Here is a 14,721-nt window from a genome sequence, read left to right on the forward strand (position 1 = left end):
AATGACAATACAATTATCAGTTCTTTAAATATGTGATAATACTCAGCTAGGTATCCATCTGTTCTGGTGTTTATTGATAACAGATCTTTAAACAGCTTTCCAATATTTATATGGCTTATTCCAGTTCTCCACTTCTTCTTAGATAAACTTTGGTTATTTCAACCTTTCTCGGAAGTTATTCCCTTCCTCTAGGTTTTCATGTTTCATAGGTATAGATTTGCAGGTAATATTCTACTATACTTCTTTTAATCTCTCTTGTTCCTAGAGTTCTTTCTGCTTTCCCTTTCATAATCTTATGCATACTTTCTCTATATATTTTCCATAATTTGTGCCCTTAAGAATTTATATTGGCCACTTCAAAGAAGAATCAAATTTTGAATTAATTTAACCCTTTTAACTTTTGTATTCTACTTTAGTGATTCCAGTTTTTATTGTTATTAAATACTGATTTACTAGTTTCTTTTGATGTTCTTTTCCTAATTTTTTTCTTAACATCTTTATTGGAGTATAATTGCTTTACAATGTTGTGTTAGTTTCTGCTTCACAACAAAATGAATCAGTTGTATATACACATATGTTCCCATATCTCTTCCCGCTTGTGTCTCCCTCCCTCCCACCCTCCCTATCCCACCCCTCCAGGCGGTCACAAAGCACCGAGCTGATCTCCCTGTGCTATGCGGCTGCTTCCCACTAGCTATCTACCTTACGAGGTAGTGACAAAGCCTCTCTCTCGCTTTGTCAGTTTACCCTTCCCCCTCCCCATATCCTCAAGTCCATTCTCTAGTAAGTGTGTGTCTTTCTTCCTGTTTTACCCCTAGGTTCTTCATGACATTTTTTTTCTTAAATTCCATATATATGTGTTAGCATACTGTATTTGTCTCTCTTTCTGACTTACTTCACTCTGTATGACGGACTCTAGGTCTATCCACCTCATTACAAATAGCTCAATTTCGTTTCTTTTTATGGCTGAGTAATATTCCATTGTATATATGTGCCACATCTTCTTTATCCATTCATCCGATGATGGACACTTAGATTGTTTCCATCTCTGGGCTATTGTAAATAGAGCTTCAATGAACAATTTGGTACATGACTCTTTTTGAATTATGGTTTTCTCAGGGTATATGCCCAGTAGTGGGATTGCTGGTTCATATGGTAGTTCTATTTGTAGTTTTTTAAGGAACCTCCATACTGTTCTCCACAGTGGCTGTATCAATGTACATTCCCACCAACAGTGTAAGAGGGTTCCCTTTTCTCCACACCCTCTCCAGCATTTATTGTTTCTAGATTTTTTGATGATGGCCATTCTGACTGGTGTGAGATGATATCTCATTGTAGTTTTAATTTGCATTTCTCTAATGATTAGTGATGTTGAGCATTCTTTCACATGTTTGTTGGCAGTCTGTATATCTTCTTTGGAGAAATGTCTAGTTAGGTCTTCTGCCCATTTTTGGATTGGGTTGTTTGTTTTTTTGTTATTAAGCTGCATGAGCTGCTTATAAATTTTGGAGATTAATCCTTTGTCAGTTGCTTCATTTGCAAATAGTTTCTCCCATTCTGTGGGTTATCTTTTGGTATTGTTTATGGTTTCCTTTGCTGTGCAAAAGCTTTGAAGTTTCACTAGGTCCCATGTGTTTATTTTTGCTTTTATTTCCATTTCTCTAGGAGATGGGTCAAAAAGGATCTTGCTGTGATTTATGTCATAGAGTGTCCTGCCTATGTTTTCCTCTAAGAGTTTGATAGTGTCTGGCCTTACATTTAGGTCTTTAATCCATTTTGAGCTTATTTTTGTGTATGGTGTTAGGGAGTGATCTAATCTCATACTTTTACATGTATCTGTCCAGTTTTCCCAGCACCACTTATTGAAGAGGCTGTCCTTTCTCCACTGTACATTCCTTCCACCTTTATCAAAGATAAGGTGACCATATGTGCATGGGTTTATCTCTGGGATTTCTATCCTGTTCCATTGGTCTATATTTCTGTTTTTGTGCCAGTACCATACTGTCTTGATTACTGTAGCTTTGTAGTATAGTCTGAAGTCAGGAAGCCTGATTCCTCCAGCTCCGTTTTTCATTCTCAAGATTGCTTTGGCTATTTGGGGTCTTTTGTGTTTCCATACAAATTGTGACATTTTTTGTTCTAGTTCTGTGAAAAATGCCAGTGGTGGTTTGATAGGGATTTCATTGACTCTGTAGATTGCTTTGGGTAGTAGATTCATTTTCACAATGTTGATTCTTACAATCCAAGAACATGGTATATCTCTCCATCTATTTGTATCATCTTTAATTTCTTTCATCAGTGTCTTATAATTTTCTGCATACAGGTCTTTTGTCTCCTTAGGTAGGTTTATTCCTAGATATTTTATTCTTTTTGTTGCAATGGTAAATGGGAGTGTTTTCTTGATTTCACTTTCAGATTTTTCATCCTTAGTGTATAGGAATGCCAGAGATTTCTGTGCATTAACTTTGTATCCTGCTACTTTACCAAATTCATTGATTAGCTCTAGTAGTTTTCTGGTAGCATCTTTAGGATTCTCTATGTATAGTATCATGTCATCTGCAAATAGTGACAGCTTTACTTCTTCTTTTCCGATTTGGATTCCTCTTATTTCCTTTTCTTCTCTGATTGCTGTGGCTAAAACTTCCAAAACTGTGTTGAATAAGAGTGGTGAGAGTGGGCAACCTTGTCTTGTTCCTGATCTTAGTGGAAATGCTTTCAGTTTTCCACCATTGAGGACAATGTTGGCTGTGGGTTTTTCATACACGGCCTTTATTATGTTGTGGAAAGTTCCCTCTATGCCTACTTTCTGCAGGGTTTTTATCATAAATGGGGTTGAATTTTGTCAAAAGCTTTCTCTGCATCTATTGAGATGATCATATGGTTTTTCTCCTTCAATTTGTTAATATGGTGTATCATGTTGAGTGAGTACTTAGTTTATTTTTATTTTTATTTAATAAAAAAGGCATTTAAAGCTAAAATTCTGTACTAAGCACAGCTTTTACTGGGTATGTATATTTTGTTAAGAAGAGATCATCTTCTTCGTTAACTCATATATAGTCTGTAATTTCCCTTTGCTTTTAAGAGTTATCTAAGAGTGTGTTTTAATTTCCTAACAATTTTTTTTACTTTCCTAATAAAGTTGCCTAATGTAATTTTTCCATTTCCTAATAAAGGTTAGTATCACAGAACATGGCCTATTTTTTTTTCAGAGAAATAATTTTTTTTTAATAGGATGAACAGAAGCTCAGTACAAATAAGAGTAACATGCTAACATGTTAAGGTGTTCCCTGGGTTACAAAATATCAACATCCCCCAAGAAAATTACAGGCTAAGCGTATCTGCATGTGGATACTGGCTGTGTGATACAGACATTGAGCCTGTCAGAGCCTCACTTGCCTCATCTGGGAGAGAGAGAAGATGGCCAGAGAAGCTCCAAGTATGTAAAGTATGAAGTGAACATGGCCTATTAAAGATTTTTACTTTCTTGAATTCATAAAAGTTCAGGCAACTTTTTCAAGGTCTAAAATTCCTAAGATGAGTCTTTTCTCACTTGAAATTGCATGATTTCCATAATGTAAACATTTTCCAAAAGGAATCTTGACATTTCAGCATTGTAAATGATAAATATGCAACCTCATATATATTATGATACAAATGAGGAGTTTTGTTTACTACTTTAAATACTTATCAACAATAAATTTCTAATATAATTTTTCCTATGACAGTGAATGGATTTTATTGAGAACTCCTTAACTTCTGGTATTTATTTCATCCTTATCCAGCTTTATCAGAAACTGTAGGAAGGCTATGGGCATACTGTGTCACTGAATATAGCAATGAATTTTATTCCATTCATAAAGAAGTTGTATGTATGTGTTTGATTCATATGGGGTCTTTGTTTAGTTTAGTTTTCTCTCTCATTTCCACCTTTTGTTTTAAATGTTGAGCATGGAGTTTATATTTAACATTTTCTTATCTCTCCTTACTTATTCATATGTCCTCCAAGGGTTAACAATCACATCAGTCATTAAGATTTCATTCCAGGAGAGGGAATGGTAAACTTGATAACACAGCCATAATATTATGGGGAAACAGTATCTAGAAAACCCTGTCATAAAAGTCACAATTTTTGAGAGAATCTTTTTTTCTTTTTAAATCGGTGTAGTAAAACTAAGAAGAAAAGTAAACCATTTAGATATTGGAAGATGTTGGTAGGATGTTCAGACTAGTTATAGTGCTAAGTTACTGTGTGAAATTCAACAAGACTTTTAAGTATTCTACTGTAATATGTGAACAAATATGAATTAGACAGTTAACTGTCTTTATTTTTAATAAATATTTTTAATGCATTACCTTTATCTGACAAAAGAATTCTAAATAATTGGACTGAAAGATATATGGAAAAAGACTACAATCTTTAATTGTAATCTTAGATTGCTGTACTTTAGATAAGTCAAATGTCAAATACAAGAGCAAAAGTGTAAAGGTATGAAAATTTTAAGAAATAAAAGACAGTTTACGTGTAATATTGTGCTCGCTCATGCTGCATTCACTCATGTCCTTCTCACTGACTTATACAGTATTGGTGTATGGCTGGTATTAGCCTAATAATATAACCATCTCAAAAAGAAAAATGGAGACTACATTTAATCATCGCACCAGGCACTATGTTCTAATTATTGTTTCATTTCTTCCATATGATAAGGGTTAAATATATTGACATGTAATCTGAAGTGAAAATTCCAAAGCTAGGAAAAGGCAATCTGCTTTTATAACTCAGCTGACAGAACTACATTTCAGAGCAGACCGACTCCAAAATATCTCCTAAACCAGTCTTTTTCAAGCTATCTATGATGAAAGGCCATATATTTGTTATTGCAAAAGTTCACAAACCAAAGCTTTTGTAAAATACAACAAAATAAATAATTCAAAATAAATTTAAAGATAAAATAACAAGCCCAAATTTTATCATTAGATTCAACAGACATAAAATTACTCTATAAAACTGCCGTAAATTTTTCAAAGCACTTACTCTCAATTTCTGTGCTTACTGCTGACCAATAACAAATAATTCATGGATAAGCCTTAGTCCACAGACCACAATCTCAGTAGTCAACACACTCCCAAATCTAAGAGTCTATCAGTATTAGGTGTTTCCTGAAGAAATTTGTATAGCACTAACAAGAACCGTGACCAAATGGAAAATGGGCATAAACCTAATGAAATGTTTCAACAGTTACAAACAAACATGTCTACTTCCTAATCCTTAGAACTTGTGAATGTGTTACCTTAAATGGCAAAAGGGACTCTGCAGACGTGATAAAGGTTAAAGATCTCAAGATGGAAAGATGATTTTAGAATATCTGGCCCCAATATAACCACAGGGTTTCTTATAAAAGAGGCAGGAGGAGATATGATGGTAGATGCTGAAGTCAGTGGGAGGGGTTCGAAGGTGCTATGCTGCTGGCTTTAATGATGGATGAAAATACTATAACCAAGGATGTAGGTGCACTCTGGACACTAAAAAAGGGAAGGAACTTCCTCCTTAAGGAGAACGGCCCAACCAACACCTTAATTTTAGTACCTCTGATCCCTAGAATTGTATGATAATAAATGGGCGTTGTTTTAAGCTACTAAGATTGTGGTAATTTGTTATAGTAGGAATTGGAAACATACAGACATAAAGATTTTGGCTCTGGGAAGTAGGGTGCTGCTATAACAAATACCTAAAAATGTGGAAATGGTTTTGGAATTGACAGTGGGCAGAGGCTGGAAAAATTTTGAGGAGCATTAGAGACAAAGCCTAGATTACCTTGAATGGACAGTAAAAATATGGATGTTAAAAGCCCTGCTGGTGAGGGCTCAGAAGGAAATGAGGAACTTGTTATTGGAAGGTGGAGGGAAAAGAATATTTGTTATGGAGTGGCAGAAAGCTTAGCTGAATTACTCCCTATAATTACATAGAAATCAGAATTATAAGTGATGAACTTGGATATTTAGCTGAGGAGATTTCCAAGCAAAGTGCTGAATGGAGTGGCCTGGTTTCCTCTTCTTGCTTATAGCAAAGTGTCAGAGGAAAGAAACAAATTGAGTTAAGAATTATTAAGCTAAAAGGAACCAGGACCCAATGATTTGGAAACTTCTTGACCTATGCAGATTGCAAGAGGTGCTAAAATTAGGGGTCTCACTTTCAGGAAAGTGTGGCTCTGGAGAAAAAGTCAATCGTGTGTCTGGACAACCTTTGCCTAGTACCTTGGAAGGATTAAAACCTCAGAATGTTCATTCACAGAGGGAGCTCTTGCAAAGATTAGGCATGGGATTCATAGACCCCCATCTATTTGTATCGTCTTTAATTTCTTTCATCAGTGTCTTATAATTTTCATGACCCTCATTCATTTCCACAGAGGCCAAAAATGGAGATGAGATTATCCAGGAAAGATCTGTGAAGCAGCCTGTTTTCTAATAGAGAAAACCCCAGAGATTTACAAAAGAGAACCACAAGTTTCTCAAGAATGTTACATCAGTAGAAACACTGCCAATCTGGACTAAAAAAAAAAAAAAAAAAACAGAGAAAGATGAAATTCAGAAAGGCTGTGTACTCTCAAAATTATACAGGCAAGAAATATCCAGGTGAAATTATGTGATATCTTTCATGAAAAAAGAATAATGATTCTTAGGGTGAAGAACCAGGCCCAGAGGGCAGAGCCTTGAGCCACAGAGGATTATTCCCAGGCTCTGAAGTATAACTGAGTTTGCCTAGTTGGATTTCTAAATTGCTTGAAACTGGTAACCCATTTTTTTCTTCCACATTCTCCCTTTTTAAATGAAAATATCTGTAACTGTTAACTTATGCCTGTCCCACCAATGCATTTTGAGAGCATATAATTTGTCCTTTAATTTCACTGGTATACAGACAGAGAGAAATTTTGCTTGAGGATGGATTATAACTAGAACCTTACTCATACCTAATTTAGATGATTTAGATGATGAGATTTGGAATTTTTAAGCTGATCAATTTTAGATGAGATTTTGGTCTTGAGATGATACTATAAATAGTTGAGACTTTTGAGGATCTGGAATTTGGTGAATGTGTTTTGCTTGGGAAGGATGTGAATTTGGAGCGGTGGCCAGAGGGCAGACTATGGTAAACTGAACAATGACCTCCCACAAAGAAGACGTTTGTGTTTTAATCCCTGGAAACTGAACATGCTACCTAAAATGGCAAGAGAGACTTTTCAGATGTGATTTGGTCATGGATCTTGAGATGAGAAGATTATTCTAGAGAATCTGAGTGGGCTCAATGTAATCATAAGGGTCCTTATAAGAGGGAGACAGGATAAGATATGAGGACAGGAGCAGGGGTCAGAGTCAGAGAGATATTCAAAGATGCCACATTGCTGGCTTTCGATATGGAGGAAGGGGCCAAAGAAGAGAGCAGCCGTTAGACCATGGAAAGGGCAAAGAAATAGATTTTCTGCTAGCGCCTCCAGAAGGAATGCAGCTCTGCCAATACCCTGACGTTAGGACCTCTGACCTCTAGAACCATAAGATAATAAATTTGTGATGCTGTAAGCCACTAAGATTACAGTAATTTGCTATAGCAGCTAGAGGAAACCAGTATGTGGCCTCTATTTAACTTGACATAGTATCTCTCTACAAATATACCATTAAAATCTTGAATTTTCACATTCCATGAAATTTAGTCAATATAGCAAAGAATATGCTTCACAAGACACAAAAATTAATTTTTAAAATTTAAAAATCCTAAGGGTATTTTTTTCTGTTAACAGTCCTCTTGTGGAAATGTGACAACATAAAAATGGAACATTTCGTCATTCTGACATGATGAATTTTCCCTTGTAAACTAAAGAAAAAGTAATTCAGTAAATATACTTTGCTCTTAAATAGTCAATATCATTCTTCCTAACTGCATTAGCATCTGAAAGTAAGCTAGGAATGATTTATTTAGACTTTGAATCCATTACTGCAAATGAGAGTCCCCTTCACCAAAGCCCCCTCTTTAATTACTTCATCCACTTAATTTCAAAAATCATATGAAGAGTTTTTTTAAAAGCACTCCAAATCTTATTGGGCAGAAAAAAAAAAAACAACTGTCCACAGTTCAAGCAGGAATACATATTCAGTAACTAGCATTATGGCATGATTTATTCACATGTAAGGATTTCTAAATTCTTTGGAAAGTCATGATACAATTCCAACAGAAATATACACATGTAACAAAGTATTTCAAAGCATCTCTTACCTGTGTAACAAGTGGCTCCAAAAGTCTCTCCACTGTTAGAGTCCGGATTTCCAAACTTTTGGGGTCCCATTTTAATATGATAGGTGAAGTTGCCGAAGTCATGCTCCCTACAGAAACACACATTATCCATTAGAAATAATGATCACAGAAAGAATCTGTTACCTTGTGGGTTCAAAATGAATAAGTCACCAAAACTTAGAGCATATTTGAAAATTATCTGTCTGGTCCGACCTTATAAAGTTAGAGATGGGGAAATCAGAAGCAGAACTATGTGAGGTAGTGATGTTGGGTTCAGACTGAAAATGGATATTTCCTGAGGGCACCTGTATACATTAGACAAACTCTTGGGACCCAATTGACACTGAAATATTTCACTCACTCAGTGTTTAGTACACATATCCACCTGCTATATGCTGGGAAAGACTTGACCTTGCCCTCGAGTAGCTGATAGTTTCAATGCAGAGGTTGGCCACAATTATGCCTCAATGTGACCTGTTCTGTGACCAAGGAATACAGAGAGGGCCACAGGAGAACTGAGGAAAGGACACCAAAGTCAGTCTGGGGAGATCAGCAAAGACTTTCAGGAAGCACAGTAAACCCATCATGACCACTGGATGAGGGACCCTAGGTCCTAAGGAAAGGCTTCGTTGTGTTTGTTTCACATCATAATTGACCACTGAGGAGACTATGCTCCCTTGGACAGCTGAGTTTCTTTCTCTTCATCAGGAAAGTTACCTTGCAAAATGAGTGGCAGTGATTCTGAAAATTAGCTTGCTGCTATTTACATGCTCTCTGATGACTCACTGTGTTTACACTCTTGTCCCATAAAGTGAGTATCTGATAAGGTTATTTATTGCATTCTAGCACAATCCTCTCCTACCCAAGAACCACGGGTGTGCAGGTAGCAGCCTCACACGTATCAGGCACACAATATGGTCCTGGACTCAATAGAGTAAAGTAGACGCTCTGCCAGGGGTGTGTTTCTCACTGAGAAACTGACTGCTCTTTACTGAATATATTTTGACAACTACCCACAGGACAAGCAACCTTAGATGGTACAAACTGAATCTGAATCACTTGCTTTAATACCGTCATAAATCAAACTGTTCATAGCTGTTCTCTTCTTTTGAATCAATGTCCCCACTCAATTCCACTCTTATAAATCAACATAGATGATTATTTCTATTAGAATTAATACTAAAAATAAGGTCTATCACAATAGACACACGTCTCTTTACTGACCTGCTAAAGCTAGTCCTTTTGCAAACATTCCCAACAAATTTGCTTCAGGAAAAGAAAAAAAAAAGGCAGAGACACAGTGTGCTGGTATTTTACCTCTCTCTAAATGCCATATTTTAAATAAACTAAGCATAGCAATCCAACCATATAGACCGATTTAGATTTGGGTTCCTTCACAACAACAATAGTTGGCACGGATATGCTGCCTGTACTCCAAAAACCTAAAAGCACTTTACACATTTCCCATTCACACTACCAACTGCCACATAGCAGCTCTGACATGCCCAGAATTCTGCTGCTGCAGCACACCTTCCTGTGCTGTAGAAGGATGAAAACACCAGATGCTTTCTATACACACAGGATACCTTCATCCCTGCCAAAGCCAGCCCTACCTAAGTAACCCAGTACTTAGGACACATGATTGCAAGTCTCTGAGAAGTTCCCTGAAAACCTCTTTCCAGCTCTGATGGAATAATGAGTGGCATACTAACGATGATGCACACGGAGGTCCTGTAGGAAAAGATAACTAGTAGTGGAGGAGTGAAGTCCTTTTAAGACCATAGTGAAAGGCACTGAGTGGGACTGTGCAGAGAATCACCACTATTACACGGGCACACTTGTGCACCTAAGCTGGTAGACCAAGGAAGGCACACAACATCTTTATGCATGTTCCAATATATTACTGTAAAGAAATGGCACTCAAAAAATGCTGAAGTGAGAAACAAAAATGCTGGGGCACTCACATTAGAGACACTAATCTAGCACGCAGGAAGCAAAAATGGGAGATATTGAACAAACACCTCAAGCCAACTGTGAGCCAAGAAACAGAGTGAGACGGAGCGGAGCCTTGGATCCTGAAGGTCAGAGGCCTTATAAATCTAAAACTGAAAGGACAAGAGTGACTGAGCAAATCGCTGGACTTAAATTTATTACTTTGGGGAGCAATCTTTCAGCCACTTCTTTTGACACAGGTAAAATTCAAGTGCACAAGGCAAGGAAAGGCTAAATGGTATGAATCTGTTGAAGGGGAAAACCTAGTCGTAGAAACCACACATTCCTCTGTGTGAAACAAGCAAATCAACTCAAATAAGAAGGCAAGAGGACAAATGAAGTGTGGAGTCACATACACCAGCCTCTCATGTTCCAAAGGAACACGTCTCAAATCCATACTACGCATCCGTACAATTCATGCAGACTGTTTTGTCCACAAAAGAGATTCTTTGTAAAGAAAATATACCTTTTTATTCAATGATTAAAATTCAAAGAAAAAATTACATATTCTACTTGCTTTGGTTAGGGAAACTTAGACTATTGACTAGACACAAAGAGTGAAAAACAGGGGTTGTCAAAAACAAAAGACAACAGGGTTGTCCTCGTCCATACATTGCAATTTTACAAGCCCAAGAACAAGCTCTTAGCAATTTACTTAATCTCTGAGCAAATATTCTCCTTGAAAAGTATCAAATTGCATATACATGAAAGGTGATAAAACAACCTCTATGGTAATAACTTAGATAATTTCAGACTCACTCCATGGGGGTGAGGAAGAGGCATGGGTCAAGGTGCTAGCAGCCACTCATCACTCACAACAAAAAAAGCAAAACCTGACAAAAAAGACTAACCGTGTAAAACAAGCTCCCTTATGAGCAGCCAAGGGTCATGTGCTTTGCTAATTTAGACAGTGTCCTGATAAATAGAAAATCTCTCAAGGTACCTATCCCAAGGAGTGCCTTCAAATGACAAATATGTTAATGCAATGAATAATTCACTGCAGAAATTCCCCATTGCCAGATGTTCCTGGAAAAAATGTCTTTGAACCCTCTGCCTCAACCTTCTGAGTTCTCACCATTCTTTCTACTGTTCTTTTGCAAAACAATGGTCCAGGATGCTTTTTAGTTGCCCAGGAGGCCACCCAAACTTGCCTTCCCTCCAAAGGACTCCAGCTTCAGGTTCCCTTCAGGAATTTCTCTCTTTATCAATCCTGAGCACTACTGCCGACAAACTCTGTGAGGCTTTCTTGGAAGACAAGCTAGCTTTGGTTGATAGGCAAATTCATGAGAAGTTAATGACTGATAGTGGGTTTATTCACCTATCTCCATATGTATGATATTGAGTCAGCTACTTAACCTAAGCTTCAGTTTCATCACTTGTAAAACAAAAATGGTAATAACCTTATACAATTTATGAATGTCCTGAAAATTAATGAAATAATTGCATATGCAAATAGTGATAGTTTTACTTCTTTGCCATGTTGTCCGTATGATTATCACCCTAGCCAGTTCAACACATCGATTGGAGTGGGGGCCCATGGAGACCCTGCAAGGCAAGATGTTTTAAAACAAAGCTTTGTTGAAAAAGTGAGATATGAAAAAGAGAGAGAATTTTCTAAGTTTCTTCAGTATTTCAAGAATCAAGCCTGGAAACACTGAATCATACTGTTTCTTCCATAAGTAATAATAACACTGGCTAATGATCTGACATTATTATTATCTCCCATTTACAGACAGGGAAATTGAGGCATAAAACAGTTCAGAGAGTTACCCACGGTCACAAAATTTGAACCTAAACTGCCTGGCTTTAGGGTCTGTGCTCATAAGCACTATGCTTACTGCTTCTAAAGAAGAAGCCCTAGGCTTGGGTCTATGTCAGCATCACCATGGTACTTCTGAACCATGGGAAAAAGGAGAGATATGGACAGGAATGGAAAAACCAGGAGCCACCCCCTTCTGGAGAATGAGGGAGGGAGGGGCTGAGGAGGGAAACAAAGGACAGGAGCCCTGCTGCACAGGTGGAGCCCATGGGAAATGCAGCTTCACTTCCTGGTGAGGCAGGGCAGGTCCTCAGTTCAGTTTCCCCTAGCCACCTTTGGTCCCTGGGCAAGAATGGGATGCTGGTGGTGGGGCTGGGTCACCTGGTGAGCAACACAGCACACTGGCAAAGCTGAAAGAAAGACCCTGTGATGAGTTTCGCCAAGTAAACAGAATTTTGGTCCCCATGACCTTGGATCCCTCGTGAATATGTTACATTTCATCGTAAAGGAGATTTTGCAGATATAATTAAAGTTACTAATCACTGGACCTGAAAATAGGCAGATGACCCTGGATTATCTATGTGGGCCCAATGTAAAGCTGAGCCCTTAAAAACAGCTTTCTCCTGGCTGTGGGTAGAAGAGGCAGTCATACAGATGCAGCAGACAAGGACGTCAGGCAGGGCAGAAGAGGAAGGCAGAGGGATTCAAAGTGTGAAAAGGACTCAACCCACCACTGCTAGATGGGGCTATATGGAAAGCATGAAAAGAAATGTGGGTAGATTCTGCAAGCTAAGAGAGGGCCCTGGCTGACCGCCAACAAGGAAACAAGGACCTCCATTCTACCATCACTGGGTACTGAATTCAGCCAAAACCCTGAATGAGGTTGGAAGTGGACTCTTCTCTGGTGCCTTCAGTAAGGAACTCGGCCCTATCAACACCTTGGTTTCAGCCTTGTAAGATGCTAAGCAGAGGACTCAGACCAAGTCCACCTGGGCTTGTGACCTGCAGAGAGTACAAGATAAGAAATCTGTGCTAAAAAATAAATAAATAATAGAAAAAAAAAGAAATCTGTGCTGTTTTCAGCTGCCAAGTTTGTGGTCAATTTTTTACGGCCGCAATAGGAAACTATGACAGGTGGCTCTAGAATCTGTGTGTGTATCACAATCACCTGGAGGGCATCTTCATACACAAACCCATCCAGAGAGTTTCTGATTCATTAGGCCTGGGATGGGTCTGAGAAACTGTTTTATTTTTCTTTTCTTTTTTTTTTTTTTGCACTTGTAACAAGTACCCAGATGATACTACTGGTCCAGGAATCACACTTTGAGAACCACTGTTGTAATCACAGTTCACAGTCACACACGTCAGCAGGGAAGCAGTGATGAGGAAGATATGGGATATCTCTGTGGAGATCCTGGGACCAGAAGCAATAACACTGCTTTTATTCCAATTATCACTGGAATCATTATTATATTTTCTGAAAGGTACTTATGCTTTTTAGGGGATCCAATGCCTTGAAGCGATTCTTAACAGGGAAATGAAATGGCATATCAAAATCATTCGGGTTTTTTTAAACCACATGTGTGCCAATCCCCAATATCCCCCAAAGTTCTGACAGTTTCCCCAGAAGATGCCTTTTCTACTGAGAATCATTGCCATAGTAGTGATCCCTGTGAAGAATGTAAAGTAACAGCGGGAGAGAGTCACATCCCTCAGTTCACCAAAAGCAGAAATGAAGGTCAAGGTATAATCGCTTAATAGAGAATAAATGTTTCCAAAGAAACTGTATTCCTAAGTAATTTGAAGTTATTTGAGGGCTACAAAAATAAGTCTTCCAAAAATGTTATCTAAAATACAATAGCAGTTCTCATTTTCTGTTGTTAATAAAGGAAGGTACCTCTAATATTCAGGCCCCCTATTGTAAGAGGGGCTTTTTTCTATAGTTGAGAAGAGTATGTGTGTATGTGCATCACAGGCAGGAGTAGAAGTTGAGAAACAAAACAGAGAAGGAGGCACCTGATTATACTTCAAACACCCCTAGAGAGTAAATCTAAATGGATGGTGAGGGGTATTCAGCACTCTTCCTGGTAGTACCCTGGGTATGGAAATGGCCTAATCAAGTAGCTTAACTATGGGAAAGTCCTGCTTCTTATTTTCCACCATTAGCTTTGCTCAACTTCAGCTCATTTTCTCTTCCTCTGACTCTAAGGAGGCAGCGTGTCGCCCATCACTGTCCTCTACGTGATAACCATTCAAAGCCCTTGCTCAGTGAACTGACAGTTGACCCAAGATGCAAGTTGCTGCTGCAATTAGAAGATCCATCACCATTTTTAACCAAAATTGAAGTGATGTGTAATTTCCAACTGTTCTTTGCTATTTGCAGTGGAAGGGGGTGGGGCAGTTAACTCTAACACTACCCTCAAGTACTGCAATATCTTCAAGACTTCTATTTATGGTAAACCCGTACCTTTTAACAAAACACAGAAAGAAACACTGCTGAGCAAAAACATCATTCTAATAATTTTAAAAGGTTGCAATAACACTTCACGTCTAAGCAAAAATGCCTACTAAAGAATACCTTAATATTTTTAAACTCATATTAAATAAGTATTAAACTATTAAATCCTCTTCAGAGCCTCTTTTTGCTTCTACCCAGATAAACAAAATGTCACCAAAAAGGAATATATGA

General features: G+C 37.8%; 1 protein-coding gene across 2 annotated transcripts in view; it reads right to left on the reverse strand.

Moving 5' to 3' along the window:
• CTNNA2 (catenin alpha 2) overlaps positions 1-14,721 on the reverse strand; it is a 1,193,101-nt gene that overhangs the window by 1,030,575 nt on the left and 147,805 nt on the right. For both annotated transcript variants that reach the window (XM_030837530.2, XM_030837533.2), the window contains exon 2: positions 8,264-8,370. In XM_030837530.2, coding sequence (XP_030693390.1) covers positions 8,264-8,365 — 102 coding nt within the window. In that variant the 5' untranslated portion in view covers positions 8,366-8,370. The remainder of the gene's footprint in view (positions 1-8,263; positions 8,371-14,721) is intronic.

This window comes from Globicephala melas, chromosome 12 (assembly GCF_963455315.2).
Source record: "Globicephala melas chromosome 12, mGloMel1.2, whole genome shotgun sequence".
Taxonomy (NCBI): domain Eukaryota; kingdom Metazoa; phylum Chordata; class Mammalia; order Artiodactyla; family Delphinidae; genus Globicephala; species Globicephala melas.